A 24928-nucleotide genomic window follows, 5' to 3' on the forward strand; every position below is an offset into this window, starting at 1 on the left:
ACGCCTAATGCTCCTGCCTCAGTCTCCTACCTTATTTTTGCTTATGTTCTGGTGTGGAACCAAAATTAAGATGGCATGGATAAGGCTATAGCAAGTCACAGACATGGGAGCAGTCCGCAAGGGACAGACATACATGCGTGGGACTCAGTGGCAATGGCTCTGGATGGACAAGTGTGGTCAGAATCTAAGAGGCCATCCCTGTACACAGAGGAGGATAACATCCATAAACACCACAGTATGCACTACTGTATACACCACAGTAGAAGACACCCAGGAAGAGGCAGACCATTTGAATCTTTCTGTCCTCACTCCAGAGGACAAGAGAAAGGCACTGAGAAGTGACCAATGGGAAAGACTGAAGCACACTGAGGCACAGAACAAGGTAAGTTAAGGCCATTGCTGGGGTTTCCAGTAGGCACAATGTGGTGTGTCTTATGAACTGACTTAGCTGAGCTCATTTCCCTCAGCCAATGTCTACATATCACAGAAAAGTGAAATAGGAAACACCAAGGAGACTGGACACTCACGCAAGGAGCTTCATATTGTCAGACCACCTCCAGCACACAGCTGCCAAGACAACAGCCAGCTTTCGCTCCTGAAGAAGCAAGACTTCACACGCACTAAATTCATACCAGCTCAGGAAGAGGACCTGGAATTACAGTTTCCTGCTGGTCTTACTCAGGATCACTGTCTCTCTCCCGTGTTATTAAAGAAGCAAAAGATGGGTCTTAATTATAGGGCCTCCCGCCTGGGCCAGGCACCAGTCTGCTAAGGGCTGAGAGTAGTTTGAGAAAGGAGGGTGCATTGCTGAAGAGTGGAGTGGGGGCCACAGGCTCCTAAGTCTCAGGAGATCTAACACAGGGCAGGCAGAGACACTGCAAACAGCAGCAGGCTTCTAACAGGCCACACTCCAAAGTCAACATCAAGTCACTCCTTTAACATTGACTCTTTCTCCCTTCATAAAACAAAATTGTAATGGGGGGAGGGGTTGTCCCAAAATAATCCACAGGGCAAACACTCCTTTTCCTGTCTGTCCAGAGTCTCTTGTGGTCCATGCTGGCCTTGAACTTACAGTGTATATATAAATGAAATTGAACTCTGCCTCTACCCCAAAGTGCTGAGAAAGGCATCCAATACCATGTTTGGCTTGCCTCTAGAATGGACTACTTCTTATGCACCTTGCTGCCTTTGCACCTCCATCCCTACACTGGCTCCAGAAACCATCTCAGCATAGTCCAGGGAGGCACCTGCAGTTCCCAGGGAAGGGTTACAAAAGTGCATCCCTCCAGATCTCTGTGGAAGTTGTTTACATGACTAAGGGGGTGTGCTCAATTGTATCTCTGGAACCACCTAAGAGTCATAACCCCTGTTGGGCAGGCACACCTTTAGTCCCAGCACTCAGGAGGCAGAGGCAGGTGGATCTCTGTGAGTTTAAGGCCACCCTGGTCTAAAGAGTGAGTGCCAGGCCAGCCAGGGCTATACAGAGAAACCCTGTCTTGAAAAACAACTCATCCTCAACAAAAGACCCCCCAAAACCAAGCAACAAACAGAAACAAAATTGACTCCTAAAACCTCACAGCCATGCATATGATCAGGTTCTGAGGTGATAAAGTTAACTGGAAGTCAGCTGTGTACCTGAATCTAACAAGATGATATAAAAAAGGGTAACTTGGGCTGGGCGTTGGTGGCTCACGCCTTTAATCCCAGCACTCAGGAGGCAGAGACAGGCGGATCTCTGTGAGTTTGAGGCCAGCCTGGTCTCCAGAGCGAGTGCCAGAATAGGCTCCAAAGTTACACAGAGAAACCCTGTCTCGAAAAACAAAACAAAACAAAACAAAACAAGGTAACTTGGGGCTGGGCAGATGGTTAGGATGGTAAATTTGCAAGCACAGGACTTGAGTTTGATTTCCAGAATGCTTAATTATATAAGTAAGTGGACCAAGTGAGAATCTCAAAAGGAAAGGATAGATGGGGCCTAAGAAACAACTCTCAGGATTGTCCTCTGGCCTCCACACACTGCACACAACACATATAAACACACCCTCCCCTAGCACGACACACACACACACACACACACACACACACACACACACACACACACACACACACACACACACGCAAACACAGTAAAAAGGAGGGAGACACAGCCATGCTCTCACCAATGAAATGACACAGAATCACCACCTGCTTTAGAATTAAAAACTAAGTGAACTTCCTGTCCCATGTGTTTACAGCTTGGTTTTGGTCATGACCACATTTTTTTGGGGGAGGGGTGGTTTCGAGGCAGGGTTTCTCTGTGGCTTTGGAGGCTGTCCTTAAACTAGCTCTTGTAGACCAGGCTGGTCTCGAACTCACAGAGATCCAGCTGCCTCTGCCTCACGAGTGCTGGGTTTAAAGGGGTGCGCCACCACCGCCCGGCGACCACACTTTTTGTAAAAGTAAAAAGAAATTGCCTTGACGGGTTACTTTCACCTTGTTCAACACCGGAATATTTTTTTCTCACAGATGTATGCAGGGAGACTCACTGACAGAGGAACCAGGGGCTGGGGCGATGCTTCTACACACCAGGGAACATCTTCAGCCACTGCTTGTTCTCCAAAAGGAAGGAGCCCTGTTCAGATTTTCACCCCGTCCTTTAGTCTCAGGACTGCGAGGCAATCATTTCTGTGTCTAAGCCACTATGGCAGCGCCAGGAAACCAATTCTGAGTTTGTGGTTCTAAGCGCACCTTCCTTTGACTCTAACACAAATGCAGCAAGTTCAAATCCAGTCCCAAGACAACAAGGGTAGACAGTGGGTTTAAGCCATCTATGAAGTAAGTAGATATGGCATGTTTTTTTTCCTTTCTTTCCTTCCAGGACAAGGTCTCATGTAGTTCAGGCTACTCTTGAATTCACTATATAGCTGGGGAAGACCTTGAACTCTTGATCCTCTTGCCTCCACAGGTATGTGCTTCTATGTCCAGTTTATTCAGTGCTGGGGGGTGGAACCCATGACTTCACGTATGCTTGTTGGTAAATGTTCTACCAGCAGAGCCACATCCCTAGTCCATGAGGTTTAAGGGATGGTGAGTTCCTAGATGAGGCTGCCAGTTCCTTGGTAAGCCTTCCCAAATGGTCTTGAATAATCAGGGCATTCTGAGAATTCTGACAGCCTCTCTGTGATTCTCTTCTTCTGCCTCCTCCCCATGGCTGTTGTCCTGAAATCTGCCCTAGTCCCCAGCATATCTTTCCTGGGCATCTGTTCTTATTCAGTGTTCATAGCCAGTATCGCACACTGCAGCACTTTCTGTTTCCAGGTTTTCACCTGAGCCTTCTCGAGCATTTCCAGGCAAGGCAGAAGAATTCCTATGCCCAAGCCCACTTCCTCTAGTTTCAGTCCAGACTTCCCTCTGGCTGGCAGAGTTCCAGGGAAGAGCAGGGTTGGGAGAAAGTGGTAGAACTTTGGGGCTGACTGATTGACCAGAACTGCCAGTGGCTAGAGGTGACAAACCTCACCTGCTCAGGCCTGAGCAAGGAAGTGATCTAACTAACCCAGTCCAACACAGAGAAGGACCAAGTGATATTGACTTTGTTCCCTGTAAGAGCAAGCCTGCGGGTGTCTATGAAGGGAATGGACCCTTTATAATTCAAAGAGGGAGGTAGAAAGAAACCCAGTCCCATCCCATCCTTATCTGTCTGTCACTATGTGCCCAGGTGGTGACACACAGGCACGGCAGCTCTTTGGGTGAGGTCTAAAGGCAGTGTGTGGAATCAGGTTCCCAGGTTATACCTTCTGGCTCCTTTGTGTGTACTCATGGGCCTGAGGTGGCAATTCTATCTATTGTTCCCACCCCATAACAGCAAAATGAAGACAGGTACCACTGTGAGGACCAGACTAGTTTGGGTCATGAGATCACACAGGCCCTGGTCACATGTAAAAACTGTCCTGTTCCACGAGCTTCCTGTTCTGTTTGGGGTTCACCTCTTGCCACGCCTCTCCCTTCAGCCACACCCAGTCACTCCCTGTTCTTGGGAGTACAGAGCAATTTCCACTCAGCCTAGAAGGCGCCTCATTGGAATGTTCTACTGATCCCTGGGGCTGGGCTCACATCCACTTATAAATTGAGGCCACTCCCACCAGCACAGGAGATCAGACAGTCCAGAGAACCAGGGCTACAGACCAGACTCCCCACCTCCAGGAGATCCCCAAAAGGACAACGCTTGCTGCAGCTCCCATACTCTTTCTCAGAGTGGAAACTCACACTCAGTGAGCATCTTTTTCACCCACAGGAGAGAGCTGACATCTGGGGCTTTGTCTTCACATCATTCTGAAGCGGGTTAATATGAAAAGGGCTGTTTGTGGCATAAGCCCCTGTTTTTTGGAACATGGTGTAATGGAGGTACATGGAGGTAAAGGCTGTCCACAGCCACTGAAAACACACTTTCCCACCACGCACATCTGGGCATTGTTTTACGAGTGAGACAACCCACCTCCAGCAACATGACCAGAAACTTCCACTATACATTTCTTCCTTTTGTCTTCTTATGTTGGGTCAGGTTAAACGTAGCCCAGAATGGTCTTGAATTGGACATGTAGCCAAATATGATACTGGATTTTGTTTTGTTTTGTTTTTTCAATACAGGATTTCCTTGTGCAGCCCTGGCTGTCCTGGAACTCAATTTGTAGACCCGGCTGACCTCGAACTCACTGAGATCTGCCTGCCTCCCTCCCGAGCACTGGGATTAAAGGTATGTGCCACCACTGCCTGTCTGATACTGGATCTTTGATCCTGCTGCCTCCATTACAGAAGTGATAAGATCATGGTGTGCGACTCCACACCCAGTTTATGCAGTGCCAGTGATGGATTCCAGGGCTTTGTGCATGCTAGGCAAGCACTCTACCAGCTAAGCTAGAGGCCTAGTTTGTTTTACTGTACTTGACAGTCAAGAGTCTGTATTGAAGACTGTATTGAGGACTGTGTTATGCTAGTTCAAAAAGGAAAGTAATATGTTTCCAGAGTAACCTGGCTGTTTATTCCTGTATGATGCTAGCTTACCTTAGGAAGCTATGATTATTTTATTCCAAAGTTGACAGTATAGCTGAAGTTCCCAGAATTATATATAGACAGCAAATCAATTTGTATATGAAAGACCTATAACAATCCATAGCAGAAACAACTTTTTCCATAGTCCTGGGCATGGTGGCACAACCCCTGCTGCCCCAGCACCTGGGAGGTAAAGGCAGAAGGAACAAGAGCATTCTTGTCTACATGCTGAATTAAAAGTCAGTCTGGGCTATAAGAGAAAAGGTCTCTCTTTCTCTAAAAAAACAAAAGAACTTCGTGTTTTTAAGATAGAGGCCAGAGAATATTGTGTAGGAGTCAGTTCTCTCCCTCCATCATGTGGGCTCTGGGGATAAAATTCAGGACATTAGGCTTGCTGGCGAGTGCCACTACTGTCTAAGCTATCTTGCTAGCCCAAGTTGTCTCTCTGTTTTTGGATGAGGGGAGTGCATTTTAGCAAAAATCTGAAAAGAGATATTGCCATCAAGATTGCAATGGGTAAGAGTGACAGGCCAGAGCAGAGGTGTGAGCAGATGCCCGAGGAAGAACAGTGCAGACAATCAAACTGGTAATTAACGTCCTCTGTGCTGTCTGCAGGGCCCTATGTCACCACTGACATTCCATTTTCAGCATGCAGCCTAAGAGCTGTGAGGCTGGAGGATTGCTGCCTGCGTCCCCGGAAAGCTCAACCAGAACTGCAAGGCGAGCTACAGAGAACTGCCCACAACACCACCAGCAGGAGTCTGCTGTGATCAGATTGTGCAGAGGTGGGAGGGGCCAACTGTCTGCCTCACTCACTAGTTCATTCATTCCTTCATTCCCACCATGAGAACAGTGAGGGGTCACAATCCCCACCTAGCAGAGGAGTTTTACTTTACAAAAACCATGGAATGGATATAGAAAAGTATTCTCAGAGAAGAAGTATCTGCCTGAGGTAGTAAAACAGTTGGTAGAGTGCTGGTCCAGCATGCATGAATCCCTGGGTTCTGTCCCCAGCACCTGATAAACTGGTAATGGTAGTACATGCCTGTAATCTTAGCAGTGGGAAGGTGGAGGCAAGAGCATCACAAGTGTATGGCCACCTTTGGCTACATAGTAAGTTAGAGGCCTGCCTAAGACATATGATACCCTATGTCAAACAGACAGACAAACACAATGCTAAGCAAGGTTTTACAGTGTAAGAACAATATACAAAAATCCTTCCTTTTCTGCAATTTTGAGGTAAGACCTCACTGTGCAGCCCCATGCACAGACTGAAGTCACCTCTCTTTTAATAACACTAACAGTAAGCATCTGAAAGTGACATTAAGAAAAACAATTCCAATTGGGCAGTAGTGACACACACCTTTAATCCCAGTACTCAGGAAGGCAGAGGCAGGTGGATCTCTGTGAGTTCAAGGCCAGCCTGATTTACAGAATGAGTTCCAGGACAGCTAGGGCTACACAGAGAAACCCTGTCTCAAAAACCAAAACAAAACAAAGACACCAACAAGTCCTGGGGCTGGAGAGACAATGCTAATGCCAGACATGGGAGATCTCCCAATAAGTTTCAGGTGGGGGGGGACACCTCCCCATACACACCAAACTATACAGGCTATATTCCATTGTTCTTAGTTGTCTACCATAGCTAGATAGTATGACCCTATAGATGAAGACACACCAGTTTTACTTGCAAGACATAGAGCTTCCTCCCTGCTGGAAAGATGTTCTGCAGGATGCTGGAGGAGAAAAGTCATCAATGGACTAACCCAGTCAGATTTCCTGCAAGTTACAATACAGATGTGCTACACAGTAAGTGCCTATTGGTGTGAGTATCACATGGCAGCTCTCTGGTTGGATTTGAGGCCTGCTCCATAGGAAGGAATTCATGCCTGGCACTGTAAAGCTTTCAAATGCTCATGGCTTGAAAGGTCACAGACCTTAATGGGTTACCTACCACTGCTGTTTTGTCAAATTGCCTTTTAAACATTTATATTTATATTGGTGTAGTTTTAGACTGGTCAGAAACGCTTCTTTCTGCAATAGGCAGTAGTCAATCACTGCAGAGGTTCACAACTGGTTAGCATGCTGAGAATACTGACAGCTGAGTGCTTAGCCCCAAAGAAGATAATCTTATGAACCCCTCCAAGGCTCCACCTCTGGGAAGTGGAGTCAGAAAAAAATGTAAGAGCAAGAGGAGGTGTGCCAGTTATGGTTGCCACACAAGACCAAGCCAGTCAACAAACACTCCAACATATATGGGGAGGAGTTCATAACTCTCCACCCCTAGCTGAAGAGCTATTGGCAGTTGGCTTCTGGGAGAGGGGGAAATCAATTGGGGCAGGGCTAATTGGTAGGTTACACTGGATGGCCCCACACACACTCAGATGGTACTCACTGGATTCAGTGGATATTAACAACCAAAAAGGATGATATTTCAGAGGGAAAGGTAAGCATGGAGGGTCCGAGGAAGAGTGGGAAGTACAGACTTGGGACAGATATGATCAAGATACATTGCAAAGCTGGGCATAGGGTCACACGCCTTTAATCCCAGCACTAGGAGGCAAAGGCAAGCTGATCTCTGTGAGTTGTACATTGAGTTCTAGGCCAGACAGAGTTATATGGTGAGAGGAAGTCTCAAAAAAAAAAAAAAAAAGAAAGAAAGAAAGAAAGAAAGAAAGAAGAAAAAATACATTTTAAACATATATGAAATTGTAAAAGAATTTCTTTAAAAAGTATAAAATTTTCTCTGAAAACCATAAAACATTGCAGAAAGAAACTAAATTAAATGGGGATCTTTGCTGAATTGAGGACTTAATACTATGACAATGGTAATATCCACAAAGCTGATTTACAGATTCAACACACTATACTCCAAAATCCCATTTGGCTTCACTGATGAAAATGATAGAATGATCCTGAAATCTGTGTGGAAATATAAGGGCCTCAAACAAGCAAAAAATCTTGAAAGTGGAAAAAGTTGGAAGACTTACACTTTACAGTTGACAAATTACCACAAACCACGTTAACCAAAACTGTGGCATTGTCATAAGGAAGATCATATACATTAATGAAGGATGAGCAGAGCCAGCAAGAAATACTTACATCATGATGAGCTATTTAGTCTGACAAAGAGATGGCAGAAAACCTGCTTTAGTTTTGGAAGTGTTAGAGATTGAACTCATGACTTCACACATACTAGGCAGGTTCTCTACCACTGAGCCACACCCCAGCCCCTCACTGGGGTATTCTAGGCAGGTGCTCTACCACTGAGCCACACCCCCACCCACTTATAATGTTTCCAAGTGATCTGTGCTCAAGTTCACTCTGGGAACCTGACCTTTGGCCATTCAATCCTTGGTGTCAGTCTCATTCATGGAATTGCTGCATTGAGTTGATGGGGCACTGGGGAAACCTAATGGACATGCAGATGTAGTTTTACCAAAGGAAGATCTGCAGAGAATCAGGCATGCTACTCATTGAAATTTGACCATGTTTAAGCAAATCTATGTGACTAGTATTAATTTTAACTAATTAAATTTCTAATTGTCATCCAAATCTATTCCATTAAGCCCTCATGTCCATCATATGAGGTGGCAGAGGCATTTTGAGGTCAGCTGATTTGGCCAAGGTCAAAGTCAGGGGCACTGGGCCTTAAACTGTCTCACTTCAGGCCTAGTACTCTTATCCTGATATCCATGAGCTGAATTAAGTATAGAAGCTGACAGAGGATAAAGCCTTTTTATTGACAGGGGATGTCTTTAATTTGTATAGTAGAGGTGTTACTTCCATCCAGGTAGATGCCCATCTTCCCAATCCATCTGTCTGTCAACTTGACATACACTAGAGTCATCTATGAAGAGGAACCTCAATTGAGGAAATACCTCTCTAAGACTGGCTGTAGACAAGACTGGGGCATGTTATTGATTGATGATTGATGTGTAGGGGCACAACCCACTATGGGTGTTGCCACCACTGGACAGGTGGCCCTGGGTTCAATAATTCAGGCTGAAGAGGATACAAAGAGCAAGACTAAGCAGCACTCATTCATGGTTTCTGCCTACAGGTTCCTTCCTTTGAGTTCCTGTACTGGCTTCCCTTTATGATAGACAACAAGCTATAAAATAAAACCCTTTCTTCTACAGGTTCCTTTTAGTCATGGTTGGCTATCACAATAATAAAAAATAAACTAGAACACCATTTTTCTGTTTGATCCATGAATCCTTGCCAATCCCAATCCATTCAGTTATCCATCTATCCATTCCATTTCATATACCTTCTCTATACACCCATCTAATTCATCTAACCACTTAATCATCCAGCCATGCATTCACACTAATCTATCAAATCATCCACCCATCCCTATCCATCCAGCATCCACCCATGACCTTCATCTGCCTTTACCAACAGCTATTCATTCATCCCATTCATCTTAGACATCCAACCACTTCTTCCATAAACTCTTCCAAAGCCACCTGCCCGTCCAGTTATCCACAACCCTAGTCACCAATATCCATCTATCAGCCCATCTACTCTCTTCCATATTCACCCACCGGTGCCCCTCATCTACCTTTACCAACCATTCAGTATCCTACTCATCCACCCATCCATACACCATCTATCCACTCCAAAGAACATTGCTCCACCTCATTCACCAATCCATCTGACTAATCCACCCATCTGTCTCCACCCAATCACAACCATCCATCCATCCATCCATCCCTCTTCCTTGCATCCTTTATTTATTGAGGGTCTACTATGCACCAAGCACCGTGTAACATGGGACACAGATCACACCACCATTAAACTCTGTGAAAACAGTATCTGCATGAATCTTTCTGCCACTGCATATCAAAGTCTAGTTCAGGTATGCTTGGCACACGATATCACTGAATCAAAGAAAGGATAAGCAGACCTTGTCTTTGAGAACTTGAAGTCTAGACAGAAGTCTGAGAGTTGTGACTTGGTGAGGCAGAGTTACAAATCTACCATGAACCAAACAGTGGTGGGGATGGGGTAAGCCTTGCTCAGCTGTCAGAATCACCAAGTAATAAAGAGTCCAATTCCCACATGATCAAGAAACCAAAGTAAAACAGACATGTCCCAACGTGCCAGGTCTGCCCCGGTTCCCCAGGGTGCTAACATGGGTCTCTGGATCACATAGGATCTGACTTTCTTGTCTTAGGGCACCGGCCTCTGTTGTCAGAGGCTCTACGTGAACACTACCAATATTAAAGCACCCTCACTCATGCTTTCTAAGCTCTCTTTTGTCTATTTCTAACAGTGCAGGCTGATTCAACAAAACTTCTTAAGCATCTTCTATGTGAGACACCAGAGCCCCTGAACACCCTCCTGGAGAAGCAAGGCACAAGGAGCCTGCCAGGTGCCTGCTAGGCAGCTGGGAGCCGGATGCACAGGGGTTTCCCAGCTCAGAGGCCAAAAGACAGCTGGGTAGAACACACCCCACTTGGATACCCACTGTAAACATCCAAGAAATCTAGTGATGGCTACCGAAAGGACGTTAAAAATAATTACCCTCTGAAAATATTAGATTTGCTCTGGATTGTTCATTACACACAATGGTTTAATAGGACTTTTATTGAATAGCTGCAGAGCTCTGGGCCGAAATCAATTTGCCTTACACGCGGAATTTTGATGTGTGCTGTTGACTTCCCCAACACGGAGCAATTTGTAATAGCTTTGGCTCGCTGTTGTTTTCAAAGCTCCCTGCTACATCACAAGCATTTATTTCTGACCACAAAATTACATTTATTCAACAGAAAGCAGCTCCGGGTCTTTAAGAGGTTAACTTCTGGAGTGCTTGGCTGCTCTCCAGAGCTGAGGAGGAGCGCGGGCGCAGTGGCCCCCTGTACACAGGGGCGGCAGCGCCAGGCGGGCGGCCATGATTAATTGAGTGCTGAGTGCGCGCCTTTCCACATGTGAGCTGCTCAGGCCCCGGCTCCCATAGATCATGGACTCGGCCTCAACATATCTGACTAAAATTGAATTTGGCTTCTCTCTCAACCGTTCATTTCCTATGTTATGCAAGGTTATATCCTTTTCTGCATGAGCAGAGCTAAACCAGCTGCAGCTTCGGAGGGGAAAATGTGCTTTCAATTACAGAGCTGGCCTACTTGCCTCAGCACAGTCCCGCGTGCCTCTAATTGAGCCATCACCCAGCCAACCTCCAGGAGGACCCTGTGCTGGTCCGGCCTTGGGGTTTTGCTCTAAGATCGTTAAAATACACCATTCCTACTGTAGAAGGGCCCAGGGCTTGAGGGTGGCTGGACTGGATAAGAAAGAGGTCCCTGGTGCAGGGCCAGGGCAGAGGGCCACATAAGAGAAGGTGTTCCTGTGTCATGTGCCTAGAGTCTGTCCTGTCCTCAAGGTCCCTGGAGCTCTCTCTCTACAGGCCATCTAATGTCTCTGATGCTTAAAAAATTAGTTGTTATGACAGGGTCCCATTTGCCTAATCTAAATTTGCTATGTACCCAAGAATGGCCTTGAACTTTGGATTCTCCTGTTTCTACCTCCCAAGTGCTAGGATTGCATGGTATGTAGCCAGTTAGTATGAGGCACATATGATCCAATATAAAAAAAAAAACATATTTATAATAATATGTACTATATAACATATAATACACAAATATATGTGTAAAACACTGCATACAATAAACATATGCAGCTTTTTTGGAACAACTTACTATGTGGTGGAGGCTGGCCCTCCATTCACCCTGCTCCACAGGCTGGCCTTCAACTCTGCACCCTCCTGTGTCAGCTCTGGTCTTTGCTTTTGAAGGGACGCTTTCACTAAGTGTGTACCCTTCTCTTACTCATCTGTCTTTTGTTGCAGCAGGCAGGAAAAGGTATTACTTCTGCTTCCCTACCTGACCCCACATGGGATTTCAGTGGGGGACACTCTGAATGTAATCACCACCTTGCCTTCCTGGACAGCATGTCTAAGTCTATAGCTTTACTTGAGCACCTGACTTTCCCTGGCAAACTAAAACAGATGATGGAGCCTGGATGTAGCTCAGTAAGGAGAACACTTGCCTAGCATATGAGAGTTCCATCTAACACTTGGAAAGTGGAGGAAAGGGGGACCAGGAATTCAAGCTCTTGGTTACATGGTGAGTAAGACCAACCTGGGCTACATGAGACCCTGTCACAAACAAACCAAGCAGACAAAAGCCATGCAGTTTTTGCTATGTAATCAGAAATATGATCATTTTGTTCTGAAACAAATATTGCAAATATATAAAACAAATATACAAAAAGACAGACAGAGCCACACCAAACCCTTACTAAATGAATTCACATGCTGTCTCTGCAGGCACTCTTTTGGCTACGGACTCCAACTATGCAACAATTTAGGTTGTCATCCTTTGGTTTATTATTTTCAAATTTTTGAATTTGTCTTCAGGGTTAGGTTTAACTTTAATTATTTACTATTTGTTTTATTGGTGCTGGGGATCAAATCCAGGATATTCTGCCTCCCATGAAAGAGCTCTTCCACTGAGCCATCACCCTGCCCCACTCTGCTCCTCACTGGGGGATTCTAGACAAGTACTCTACCACTGAGCCATGTTCCTAGTTCTTGGTTGTAAAGAAGTTGTTTTTAACATAAGTAGGTTTGATGAATGTTGTTGGAATCCATAGGCATTTTTTTTTTTTTTTGGCAAGGTTAAAAAGGGTTCTATTTATAGCTTGTTACAGTTTTTGTTTAATCATTTAAAAAATTGTAGGTATTTATTTTATTCATGAATATGTGTGCTTGAGACTATGTCTGTATACTACATGTATCCTTGGTGCCTGTGAAGGGAGAAAAGAATTCTGGATCCCCTGGAACTAGAGGACAGGTGGTTACAAGCTTTCATGTGGATGCTAGGTATTAAACCTAGGTCCTTTTCAAGAGCTGCTCTTAACTAACCCTCATGAGTATATTTCTATCAGAATATTTTCTTATAGTTAGTGAAATGGTGATTCTCCATTCAACTGGCCATGTTATAAAGTAACATTAATGTGATCTCCTACTGTTAAGTAAAACAGTATTTTAGGGATATGCCAAGTCTAGTTACCTTTCTTGGGGCTTCTTAATTATCTGTTTATAACTAAATAAGAATGACTTTGAAGCCGAGTGTTGGTGGCTCACACCTTTAATCCCAGCACTCGGGAGGCAGAGGCAGGAGGATCTCTGTAAGTTTGAGGCCAGCCTGGTCTACAGAGTTCCAGAACAGGTTCCAAAGCCACAGAGAAACCCTCTGTCAACTCTCCTTCCATCCCCCCACCAAAAAAGCACACAGTTGATAAACCATTTTACTACAGGAAAAAAAAAAAAAAAAAGACAATGTAAAGAATGAAAGTGGAGAAATATATCATAACTTCAGAAGATTAAAAAGGGCCGTAGAGATTACTCAGGTTAGTTAAGAGCATCTTGTAGAGGACTTGAGTTCCATTCTCAGTACCCACATGGTGTCTCATAACCATGTATCGCTCCAGTCCCAGGGGATCTGACCTCTGTATGTCTCTGGTGTGAAAATGTTTGTATTTAGACAAGGTCTTGCCATATTGCATAGGCTGAACCAGAACGCACTATAGAGCTAAGATCTAGAACAAAATCCTCCTGGGTGGATTACAAGAATGCTCCACCAGGCCTGGCTGTGAGGAATTATTGGAGTAGACATGCTTCAAGTTAGATTGAACGATGAGGTTAACTCCTGCTCCCAATTAATTGTCTGGGCTTGTGAAACAGAAAATTAAGTACAGCAATCAATCAATCTAATTTCAACATGAGTTAAATTTGATGACTTTGCCATAATAATTACATGTAATCGTTATGATTATAAAATTTCAAACTTTTCAATCAAAGACAACAGTTATTATTGGCTTCTTCTAAAGGTGTTTCTGATCCACTTTCATCTGAACAGTCTGTCTGTTGGAGGGAGTGAGGTGTCCCTTGAGACATCAGGGAAAGTGGAGGGTGGAAGGGTGTTTCAGGAAGTAGGAAACTATGCCCTGGGGTTTCAAGCCATCCGTGACATTAAGTCCCACATCCACAGCTTTTCACCTGGCCCAAATAAAAAGAAGAAAGTGAGCTGAGCACCAGCGTTCATTTGTCTGCTCCCTGAATAAGGATGTAACCAAGCTGCCCTACGCTACTGTCATCATCCCTTCCCACCCCGATGGACTGACTGTGCGCCACAGTCAACACTCCTTCCTTAAGTTGCTTTTCTCAGGTATTTTGTTCCAGCAATAAAAGTAGCACAGGCTGGAGACATGGCTCAGCATTAAGAGCACTGGCTGCTGTTTAAGAGGACCCAGGTTCAATTCCCAGCACCCACATGGCAGCTCATAGCTGTCTGTAACTGCGGTTCCAGGGGACCTGACACCTTCACACAGACACACATGCAGGCAAAACGCCAACAGACATAAAAATAAATCTTTAAGCCAGGTGGTGGTGGTACACAGCTTTGATCCCAGCACTCGAGAGGCAGAGAGGCAGAGAGGCAGAGAGAGAGGCAGAGAGGCAGAGAGGCAGAGGAGGCAGAGGAGGCAGAGAGGCAGAGAGGCAGAGAGGCAGAGGCAGAGGCAGGCAGATCTCTGTGAGTTTGAGGCCAGTCTGACCTACAGAGTGAGTTCCAGGACAGCCTCCAAAGCCACAGGGAAACCCTGTCTCGAACCCTCCACCCCCCAAAAAAAGTAACTAACACAGAAACAAAAGGTGGCTTGAGTATAAAGTGAACATAAAGGGTTACTTACCTCCCCTTGGAAGCTCTTGAGCAGTGGTGCTACCTGCTTGCGCAAATCCTGAGTGCAGAGGAGATCAGGAAATAGCCATTGGAAGAAAGAAAAAAAGAAGAACATGGTTAGGATTCCTATGAAGGCTCTGTGAAAATGACCACCACAGAAAATCACAAAGCAAGATCCTGTCCTAAGACAAAATGGAACACAGCAGTGTAATGTCTAACGTGTACATGTTGTATGTGTGGGAAATGTACATGTTCATGTGAATGAGCGCATGTGTCCTCATGGAGGCCAGGAGCTGATTCAGCTAGGCTGTCTGACCAGGTCTTCCAACACAGGATTCAAGCACATGGCCCTACATACTTGGCTTTTATGAGGGTGCTGAGGATCAAACCTGGGTCCTCATGTTTACATGGCAAGACACTTTATCCACTAAGCCACCTCCCTTACCCATAGTTTCCTAAGGGCTACATTCATAATGTGTCAACTTTACTTCTTTGAAGAAATCAATAAATAGTTTTAGCTCCTCCACTGGATGATTCCCTGTATTTCTACACTAAGTTCAATGACAAAAAAACAATGAGATGCATTCACCGGCTTTTTTTTTTTTTTTTAAACACACACACACTGCTACCTGTGGAGACCAATGGCTCCCAAAGATAGCTTGAGACCTGTGAATACAGGAGTTGATACAGTAAAGCGACATTGCAGCTGTGATTATGTTAACAATCATGAGTCAGTAAGAGAATCCTGGACCACCGTCGGTGGGACTAATGTCATTAGAGTGTCCAAGAGAAACACAGGAGTCCTTCCTAGAGGTAGTCAGGAGGGAACTCAGACACAGAAGCCAGATTGGGAGGACAGGAAGATGTGGGGTCCTGGCCAGATGACAAGCATAGCCTGGCAGAGCTGGTGCAGGCTGGAACGAGACCTCCCCAAAGCCTCTGGAAGGAATGCAGCTTTTGCTGGTACCTCCATGTCCACCTCATAAATCCTGTTCTGAGTTCCCATTCTCCAGTGGTGGTGGATGATGTACGCCTGTTGTTATAAGCAGATGGTAGCAATAGGGAATAAAATACTATTCTGTTCAGCCCACCACCCATTCCAGAAAGAAAGGACAAAAATCTAACAGTGAAGGGCAAAGGAAGATTAAAAACAAAGGATAATGGGAGAAAGATTTGTGTTTCTTGGGTGTTAAGACACGTAACCTAGGCTGGCCAGAAACTCACTATATAGCCCAGGATAACCTTGAACCTCTGTCTCCCAAGTGCTACAGCCCTAATTATAAAAATGTTAATTTTATTCATTTATCATTTTGTGTTTATCTTTGCATATACTTTACCTTTGCACCTGCATGCAGGTGCCCACAGAGATCAGAAGAGTATGCTGGGTCTCTTGGAACTAGAGTTACAGGTAGTTGTAAGCCACCTGTCTACAGAAACTTCAGCAGAAGCAGCAAGTACCTTTAACCACTGAGTCATCTCTCTAGCCCTGAGCTCTACTTTTAACAAAATTATAAATGAAGATTGGACGTAGTAGAACATAACTTGTAACTCCAGCACTTGGTAAGGTGGGAATCTCAGAAGTTCAAGGTCAGGCTGAGCTATGCAAGAATGAGCATTCTCTTCTCTCTCTGATATTTTACAATCACTTTACTATTAAGTCTTAGTATCCTGGATATTGGCTACATGGCTCAGTTGGGAGGAGACACAGGGTCTGTTGGCAAGCCCTTTGCCATGGGTGGTTGACCACCTTTATCATGGGCAACTCAGGCCAAGAGATGCATTTACAAATTAGTACTCTCCTGTGAGGGAGAGTCAGTGGGTGAGCTAAAGAGGCTGCAAAGAACTCTGAGAGGCAGGAGATGCAAAGCTGAACAGAGGTGTTCCCAAAAGAAGAGTGTTGCTTCTACAGAAAGCTGCAGAGCTCAGGGCCAAGGAAGGAATAGAGGTAGCAGCTGGGAAGCTCCAGGGAACAGAGAGCAGCTGGAGAAAGTTTGGAAGCTGCCACAGCAAATGTGTACAATGTTTAGTTAAAGTACCGGGGGAAAGGACAGGGAGGAACGGCCTGAGAGTGCTAGCGGAATGTCCAATCTGTACTGGGCACCAGCAGTCCTTAACCTTTGCCCAGTGATCCAATTTACACCATGGCCTGGCACAGTGAATAGAAGAATGTCCACAGCTTAGAGAGGGAAGGAAACCTATCTAAGGTCACAGAGCTGGACTAGTTAGGATTTGAACACTCTCTCTCTCTCTCTCTCTCTCTCTCTCTCTCTCTCTCTCTTGTCTCTCTCTCTCTGTCTCTGTCTCTCTCTCTTTCCTTGTGTGTGTGTCTGTTAAAAATATTTATTTTTACGTGTATTTTGCCTGCAGAGGCTAGAAGAGGGCAACCTCTTTGATATTAAAGCCAGATGTACATCTGTGTGCACACAGGTGCATGTGCACTCCTAACCCCTCCCAATGGCTGATGGGAAGAAGAAATGACTACATCGTCACATGTCACATACAAACTGACACAGATGGACTTCAAGCTACCAGCTAAAAGTCAGCTGTTCTAATTTTATTTCTTGGCAGTTTGAGAAATGCCTTATCTCAATCTGCTGCCTGCAAATATTATCTGGTTTGTTACTAAACTAAGGAGAGAGACTCAAAGCTGCTCAGTTCTGGCCCATGGGATTCTGTCACCATCAGTTAACATGGACAGGAAATGATTTATCCTCTTTTTGGAGCATGGTGCCCTTTGTATTCTAGACAGCCACTGAAACCACAGTCTCTGCTGTTTCTGGTCTTGGGTCACCATTGTTGTAACCCTTCGTGATGACTGCCAACTGAAGAAAGGTGGGGTTCAGGTTGATCAAGACTATGCTAGAATGAGTGATAAATTGGTAACTGACACCTGTTTAAAAGTCCCAACAATAAAGCTGAACACTTAATTGATTATGGGTTTTTCAGTGTAATCAATTTTGTTCCATCTTGTATTACTCACTGAACAAAAAGCAGAATAGGTCTTAACCACAGAAAGTGATGCTCTTGTGTATGGGGAGATGGTTCAGTCAGTTAGCTGCTTGCTGTGCAACCATAAGGATCTGAGTTTGATCCCTAGCACCCTGGTAAAAGACTGGGCACAGAGGATCCCTGGGTGTGTACTGGGTTAGTCAGTCAGTCAAGCCGACTCATTGAGCCCACAAACTAGTTAGAGACCATGTCTTAAAAGATGGACAGTTCCTTCAGAATGACATGAGGTTGACCTCTGACCTTTACACACTTGACCAGCTATAATCACAACAAATATTCACACACAAATACATACAGCAATGTCTTTGAAGAGATTACTATCAGATGTCTGTTGGAAAAGGCCAAATGATTTGTTTGGCCTTCTCTTCTGAGTATATAGCAAAAAGGGTGACATTATCAGAGAAACTTCTATGTAGAAACAATTTTCATTATTCAGAACTGGAGAGTTGGCTCAGCAGTTAAGAGTACACGTTTTGAAACACCTGACCTGAACAAGGGAGAGCTCTTGGTCCCCAGACTGATCACTGGGAAACCAGCATGGGACTGATCCAGACCCTATGAATGTGGGTGTCAGTGAGGAGTCCTCGGAAATCTATGGGGCCTCTTGTAGTGGATCAGTACTTATCCCTAGCATAGGAATGGACTTGGGAGCCAATTCCACAATAGAGGGATACTCATTGAGCCTAGATACACGGGGGTGGACCTAGGCCCTATCCCAAAAGATATGACAGACTCTGAAGACCCCCTATGGAAGGCCTCACCCTCCCTGGAGAGCAGAAAGACCTATGGGATAGGTAGGGTGTTGGGGGGAGGGGTGGAGGGGTGGAGGGGAGGGAGAGGGAACTGGGATTGAATGTAAAACAATCTTGTCCCTAATTTAAATAAAAAATGGAGGGGGAAAAAAAGAGTACATGTTGCTCTTACAGGACCTGGGTTTTATTCCCAGCATCCACATGGTGGCTCACAACTGTCTGTAACTCTAGTCCCAGGAGATCTGAAACCCTTTTCTGGTCTCTGTAGGCATTAGGCACACACATGTTGCACATATATATGTACAGAAAAAACACATATAAATACAAAATTAAATATAAATCTTTTTAAAAAGTTCGTGGAGATAGTTATTCTAGCTTGAAAGGAAGAGAAAATGCAAAGAATTGTCTGACTACGTTTGTAGGCCTGCATTTAGGAGGTGTGTGTGGGCTCATAAACACATACTCAAAGGCCAGAAAGTGGAGTCTTGGGTTACTAATCCCTTGTGACACATCTCCTGCTCCCACTCCACCACACCTCTGGCTTAAGTGTCACCTCTAGATCCAGATTTACCTTACTTTGTTCCTCAATCTCAGCTCACGTTTTCTTCCTGTGTCTGTGTGTTGAAAAGCTGGGGTGTGGCTTAACCCAGGTAAAAATGAAAGACAGACTTGCACAAAGGACCCTCAGAAATGTTCAGGGTGAGGTGACATGTCATATAGCCACACAAGATAGGAAAACATAATTTCCTTATGACTTTATGAAGCCTTCATTATCCAAACCTCAAAGCAAGAAAATTCTGAGTCAGGCATGGTGGTGTGGACTTGTGGTCCCAACACTGGGGAGGCACAGACATGCAGATTCCTGGGGTCTGCTGGCCAGCCAGCCTAGCCTACTCTGGGCCTGGAGGAGACCTGGTATCAAAAAACAAGGTGGATAGCTCCTGGGGAATGACACCTGACCTTCATATGAATGGATAACCCCCAACACACACCTCACAAAAGAAATTCTGCCTGAAAATGTCTTACCAGGGAGATGGCTTGGCAGGTAAATGGGCTTGCTAACAAGTCTGATGACTCGAGTTCAATTCCATAGTCTGTATGATGGAAGGAAAGAACTAACTCCTGTAAATTCTCTCACCTTCACACAGACACAGACCCACACAGACACTAAATACATAACTTTTTAAAAAGGAAAATGTCTTAAGCATGTGTTCAAAGTACATGTAAAATTTTTATTATTTATGTATGTGGGTGTTTTGACTGAATGTTGTCTGTGCACCATGTGTGCCTTGTATCTGAAGAAGCCAGAAGGGGGCATCGGATGCCCTGAAACTAAGTTCCATATAATTGTGAGCTGCCATGTGGGAGCTAGGACTTGAACCCAGGTCTTTTGGAAGAGCAGCCATTACTCTTAAATGCTGTTATCACTCCAGTCTCCAGAGTACATTTTTATATAGCATACTGTGTTAAAACTGATATCACCAAATGCAAGACACACCATTATTCTAAACTGCAGAAAGAGAAACAAGTGCTTTTATATTTGAGTAGTCATTATCATATTTACCTCGATTCTGAAATGGACAAAACACATAAAAAATCTAAGTATTATAGCTTAGTGGTGCTACTCATTTTGTCTTGTGAATATTTGAAATAGATCAATTATCTCTCTCTGAGATGCTAAGCCTTCTGCTGAGTAATCACAGAACTGGCAGAGAGTTAGGAGAGTGGGGCCAGGGCTGCCCTTTGAAGCCACAGCCTTTGAACTAGTCAGTGGAAACTGCCAGTTGTCAGGTTCACCTGGGAACTGTCAGAGTCATGGGAACCAACACTCAGACCACCTGTGCTGCCTGTAACAAGGAACTCCGGACTTTCTACCAAGCTGGGAAAGTGCTGAGATTGGAGAGTGGCCATAACAGTGTGGATTAACTAATAACTGGTGAACACTTCATCGGTTTATAGTACACTACATGCCCATAATCCCAGGACTAGGGAAGCTGAGGCAGCAGGGTTGAGAGTCAAAAGTTTGAGGTCAGTACAAGATGAAAATGTATCTCAAAATAAAGATTTTTTCAATAAAAAGGGGAAGTTGTATTGTCTGGCTGGGGATGCTGCTCATTTTATGCAATGCTTGTGTGACAGGCACAAAGCTCTGGGTGTGCTTTCCAGCAGCACGCTTCAGCCATCCTCAGGAAGTAGAGGCAGGAGGACCAGCTTAGAGCCATCCTAAATAGGATGTGCTTAAGCACATCTTGGGCTATAGGAGCCCCTGTCTTTACAAAAGAAAGAGGGAAGAGGGCAGAGAAGAGGACAGAAAGGGGGAAAGATGAGATGGGGAAGGGAACTGGCAGCCGCTTACTTTACTTGGAGTGTCTGCTTTAGTGAGACATCAAGTCTATGGCTCCCCAGATCCCCAGCTCCAGGAGAACAATGTGAATCTGAGAAGAGGAGGTAGAAATGGCTACTGCTTCTTCCTCCACAGGGCTTTCCGCCCTATGAAAGTGGCTGCGGGTGTAGGGCTGGGCTCTCCTAGCCTTCCTTCCTGTGCCTGGCACTCGGCCTCCAGGCTCCTTCCTCTGTCCTGGACAAGGCACTTCTGGCTAAGCCCCTGCTGTGTCTGCAGTGCCATCTGATTTGTCAGTCATACTGCACGGGGGCTGTCTAGAAGGAACTACTGGAGTCACGGTGGACAGGGCACTGGTGCAGTGGACAGTGCAGTGCATTCAATAGGTATTGAATCCTACAGCTCTTTACAAATATAGACAGCATGGCTAGGGAGGGAGCTCAGTTGGCAGAATGCCTGTCTAGCATGCATGAAGCCCTATGTTCCATCCCGAACACCATATAAGCCAGGTGTGATGGTGCATGGCTGTAAACCTAGCACTTGCGAGGGAGAGGCAGGAGGACCAGGTGTTTGTAGTGAGCTCCAAACCAGCCTGAGACAAACAAAACTGTCTTGAAAGAAAGAAGAAGGAAGGAAGGAAGGAAGGAAGGAAGGAAGGAAGGAAGGAAGGAAGGAAGCAAAAAACTCAGATTCCAGAACATTCAGGTAGTAGGACCAATTTAAACAGAATGATTTCTTTTGAAATCTAGTCTTTTCTCTTTCTTTCTTTCTTTCTTTCTTTCTTTCTTTCTTTCTTTCTTTCTTTCTTTCTTTCTTTCTTTCTTTCTTTCCCCCTGGTTTTTCGAGACAGGGTTTCTCTGTGGCTTTGGAGGCTGTCCTGGAACTAGCTCTTGTAGACCAGACTGGTCTTGAACTCACATAGATCCGCCTGCCTCTGCCTCCCGAGTGCTGGGATTAAAGGCCTGCGCCACCACCGCCCGGCTGAAATCTAGTCATTTCTACATACAGATTCATTTCAAAAACCTGAATTCAGGGGGCTGGAGAGATGGCTCAGAGGTTAAGAGCACTGACTGCTCTTCCAGGGGTCCTGAGTTCAATTCCCAGCAACCACATGGTGGCTCACAACCATCTGTAATGAGATCTGGTGCCCTCTTCTGGCGTGCATGGATATATGCAGACAGAACACTGTATACATAATAAATAAATCTCTTAAAAAAAAAAAAAACCTGAATTCAGTATTTATAAGTACAAGAAAGCAGAACACATACAAAGTTAATACAGCCCTTTAACAAAGAATAGCTTCTTGAAAAACTAACAGCAAGTCAATCCCCTTCCTAAAAAGTAACAACAAAACTGCCCCCCAAAACACCCATTTTTCCTTCTTGTTGTGTGTATGTGTGAGAGAGAGAGAACAGACAGACAACGGGACGTCATTATGTAGCTAATGCTGGCCCAACTTATGGTCCTCTTGCTTCCTTCCATCTGAGTGCCGAGGTTTCAGGCCTGGACCACAAAACAATAATAAGGGACCTGCTCTCTGTCTTAAGAAGTAAGCCGTCAGCCTTCACAACAACTCCCACCAATATTTGCCCAATCCATGAGGATGCAGAGTTGCACAGTTCCCTGTGAAGGGAAATTAGCTTCAAGCACTTATTCCTGGAGTCATTTATGACACCTGTGATTCCCCTTTATCGACACAGCTAAGAACCCAGACCAGGGATGAAGCTTGAGAGTGGAGGCCGGAGGCTGAATTTGAGTGTCTTCCTCCATCACTCCCCACCTTATCTTTTGAGGCAGGGCCTCTTGCTGAACCAGGAGCTCACAGATTCAGCTAGACTGGCTGCCAGCAAACTCCGGGGATCCTCCTATGTATGCCTCCTCAGTTCTGGGATGCAGGTCTGAGCCACCACAGGCAACTTTTACCCAGAGTTCTGGAGATCAATGCAGGTCCTCATGCTTGCATGGCAAGCACTCTACCAACTGAGCCATCTCCTCAGCTTCCCGGTATGAGGTTCTTAAAGCAAGATATTCTCTATGATAGTGCGATTGCAGAGTTCAATTTAAAGAGAGTTTGGCGAAAAATGAAGTTTCCCTTTGTCCCGTGACTCAGGGACCTTCACTTCTCATCTCATCATCTGAAAGTGCATGGCTTGCACGGCTACTGACGGGCTTCAAGCTTCTGCGGCTTTTATACATGAACACATACCCTTTCCATCTCTGCAAGGTGGAGGGATGGTTTTAAATGGCATTTGAACTGGGGTGTTAAATAAAAAATCTCTCTCTACAACAGCATCTAGTATGGCCTGGCAGCATCTCAGAGAATTTAGTTCACAGATTTGCGAAAATTCCATTAGCTTTAATTATTTATCAGCAGTCGAGTTAGATTACAGTTCTTGACCTATTTTCACAGTGGATGGGCCACCCAGCAATGGAATAGATGAATAGTCTTTTTCCTAAACTGAAATAATAGAAACCTACTTTAAAGAAAGAATGAAACCTCAAACATGCAATTACCACAATGCAAACCCTGCCACATTGCCTTTGTCTCAGGATAAAATGTACATCTTTGTGAGGTTTTGGTTATTAAATAAGATTATCTTGAAAAGGAGAAACTCACTCATGCTATAATTTCTTCCCATTTAAATTTCTGTTGCTCCATTTAAAGCATTCTGTGTCCTGGTGGAAAGTCTCTAGTGTGATGGATGTGTGTTTAGCACTGTCCCAATAACACTGGGTGATGGGAGGACCAGCTTTCTAGAGCCAGAGAGTGATGGGAGAAGGTGTGGAGCTCCAGTGGCTAAGTGATGAAAGCCAGTCAGTGAGAGACATAAAGGACAGAGACACTGTGAGTTCCCAAGCAATAACAGCTCTGTCAGACTCTTTGACTGAAGATCCAGGGTCATTTATGTCCAACTGATAATGCCAGATCTGATCAGAAACAAATCAAGAAGAAGGGAATGGTTCTAGATGGGCATGGGTCACACTGTAACAGAATGACAGGTGGGTCCATGGCAGTTGCTTGGACTATTGCAGAACCATAGTGTTGGGAGGCAAGCGTTTGTTTATCTAGTGTCTGGGGGAATCCTGGCTTCCTCAAGACCCTGCAGCAAGTCCATTAGGTTAAAACTACTTACTATTTTGTCATTTCTGTACATTTCCTCAAAAGCAGATTTTTCTAGAAGCTCTAATATTCTTACTCCAATGCTGTTACCAACTTCTGTATTAATTTCTAACATGGTCAACACTGATCTTTCCCTCCCTCCCTCTTAAAGACAGTATCTTGATATGGCACATGCTGGCCTCAAACACACTATATAGCTGAAGATGACCTGGAACTCTGATCCTGCTGTCTCCTCCTCCTGAATGTTGAGATTACAGGTGTGTACTACCATGTCTGATTACGGAACTCTGTGCCTTACAATACAAGCTAGGAACTGAGCCACATCCTATCCCCTATTGCTCTCAATTTAAAAAAAAAAAAAAAATGCTGAGAAATGGCATTTCATCTGATAACTAATGGCTGTTGGGAGTTCAAGACCATGTTTCCACTCGGAGGGCCTATATGCAATACAGACAAGAAGTCAGATGTTTAAAAAAGCATCTGTGTCTAGCATTCCTACTTGAAACGGTGTGGAAACACTGGCCTGTCTCTGTCCAGCTCCCAAATCCTTGGGTCCAGGAGTAGGCAGCTTGGTAGACAGAGGGTAGGGATGGGAAGAAGAGGAAGCAACCTGGGATCCCTGTGACTAGATCTCAAAATGATTCTCATTTGCATTTCAGTTGGTTTCAATATTCTTCAGCTTTCTCTTTCTTCTCTTCTTTCAGTGTGTACTGTGTATTGTGTGTTTGTAGGTGGAGGTACCCAGTGGATGTGGCGGGGGTTAGCCGCCATTATTTGGAAGATTTTCCTCACTTTTTTTGAGACAGGGTTTCTTACTGGCCTGGAGTTTACCAATTAGGCTAAGCTGGCTGGTCAATGAGTCCCAAGGACCCACCAATGCCATATCTTTAGTGCTGGTATTGTACCTATCTTTTGTTTGTTTGTTTGTTTTTAA

General features: G+C 44.9%; 1 protein-coding gene across 1 annotated transcript in view; it reads right to left on the reverse strand.

Annotated features, from left to right (window-relative positions):
• Cux1 (cut like homeobox 1) overlaps positions 1-24928 on the reverse strand; it is a 299475-nt gene that overhangs the window by 129906 nt on the left and 144641 nt on the right. The window contains 1 exon segment of the mRNA XM_027416212.2: positions 14782-14829. Within this exon segment, the coding sequence (XP_027272013.1) occupies positions 14782-14829 (48 nt within the window).

Source organism: Cricetulus griseus, chromosome 4 (assembly GCF_003668045.3).
Source record: "Cricetulus griseus strain 17A/GY chromosome 4, alternate assembly CriGri-PICRH-1.0, whole genome shotgun sequence".
Lineage (NCBI taxonomy): Eukaryota > Metazoa > Chordata > Mammalia > Rodentia > Cricetidae > Cricetulus > Cricetulus griseus.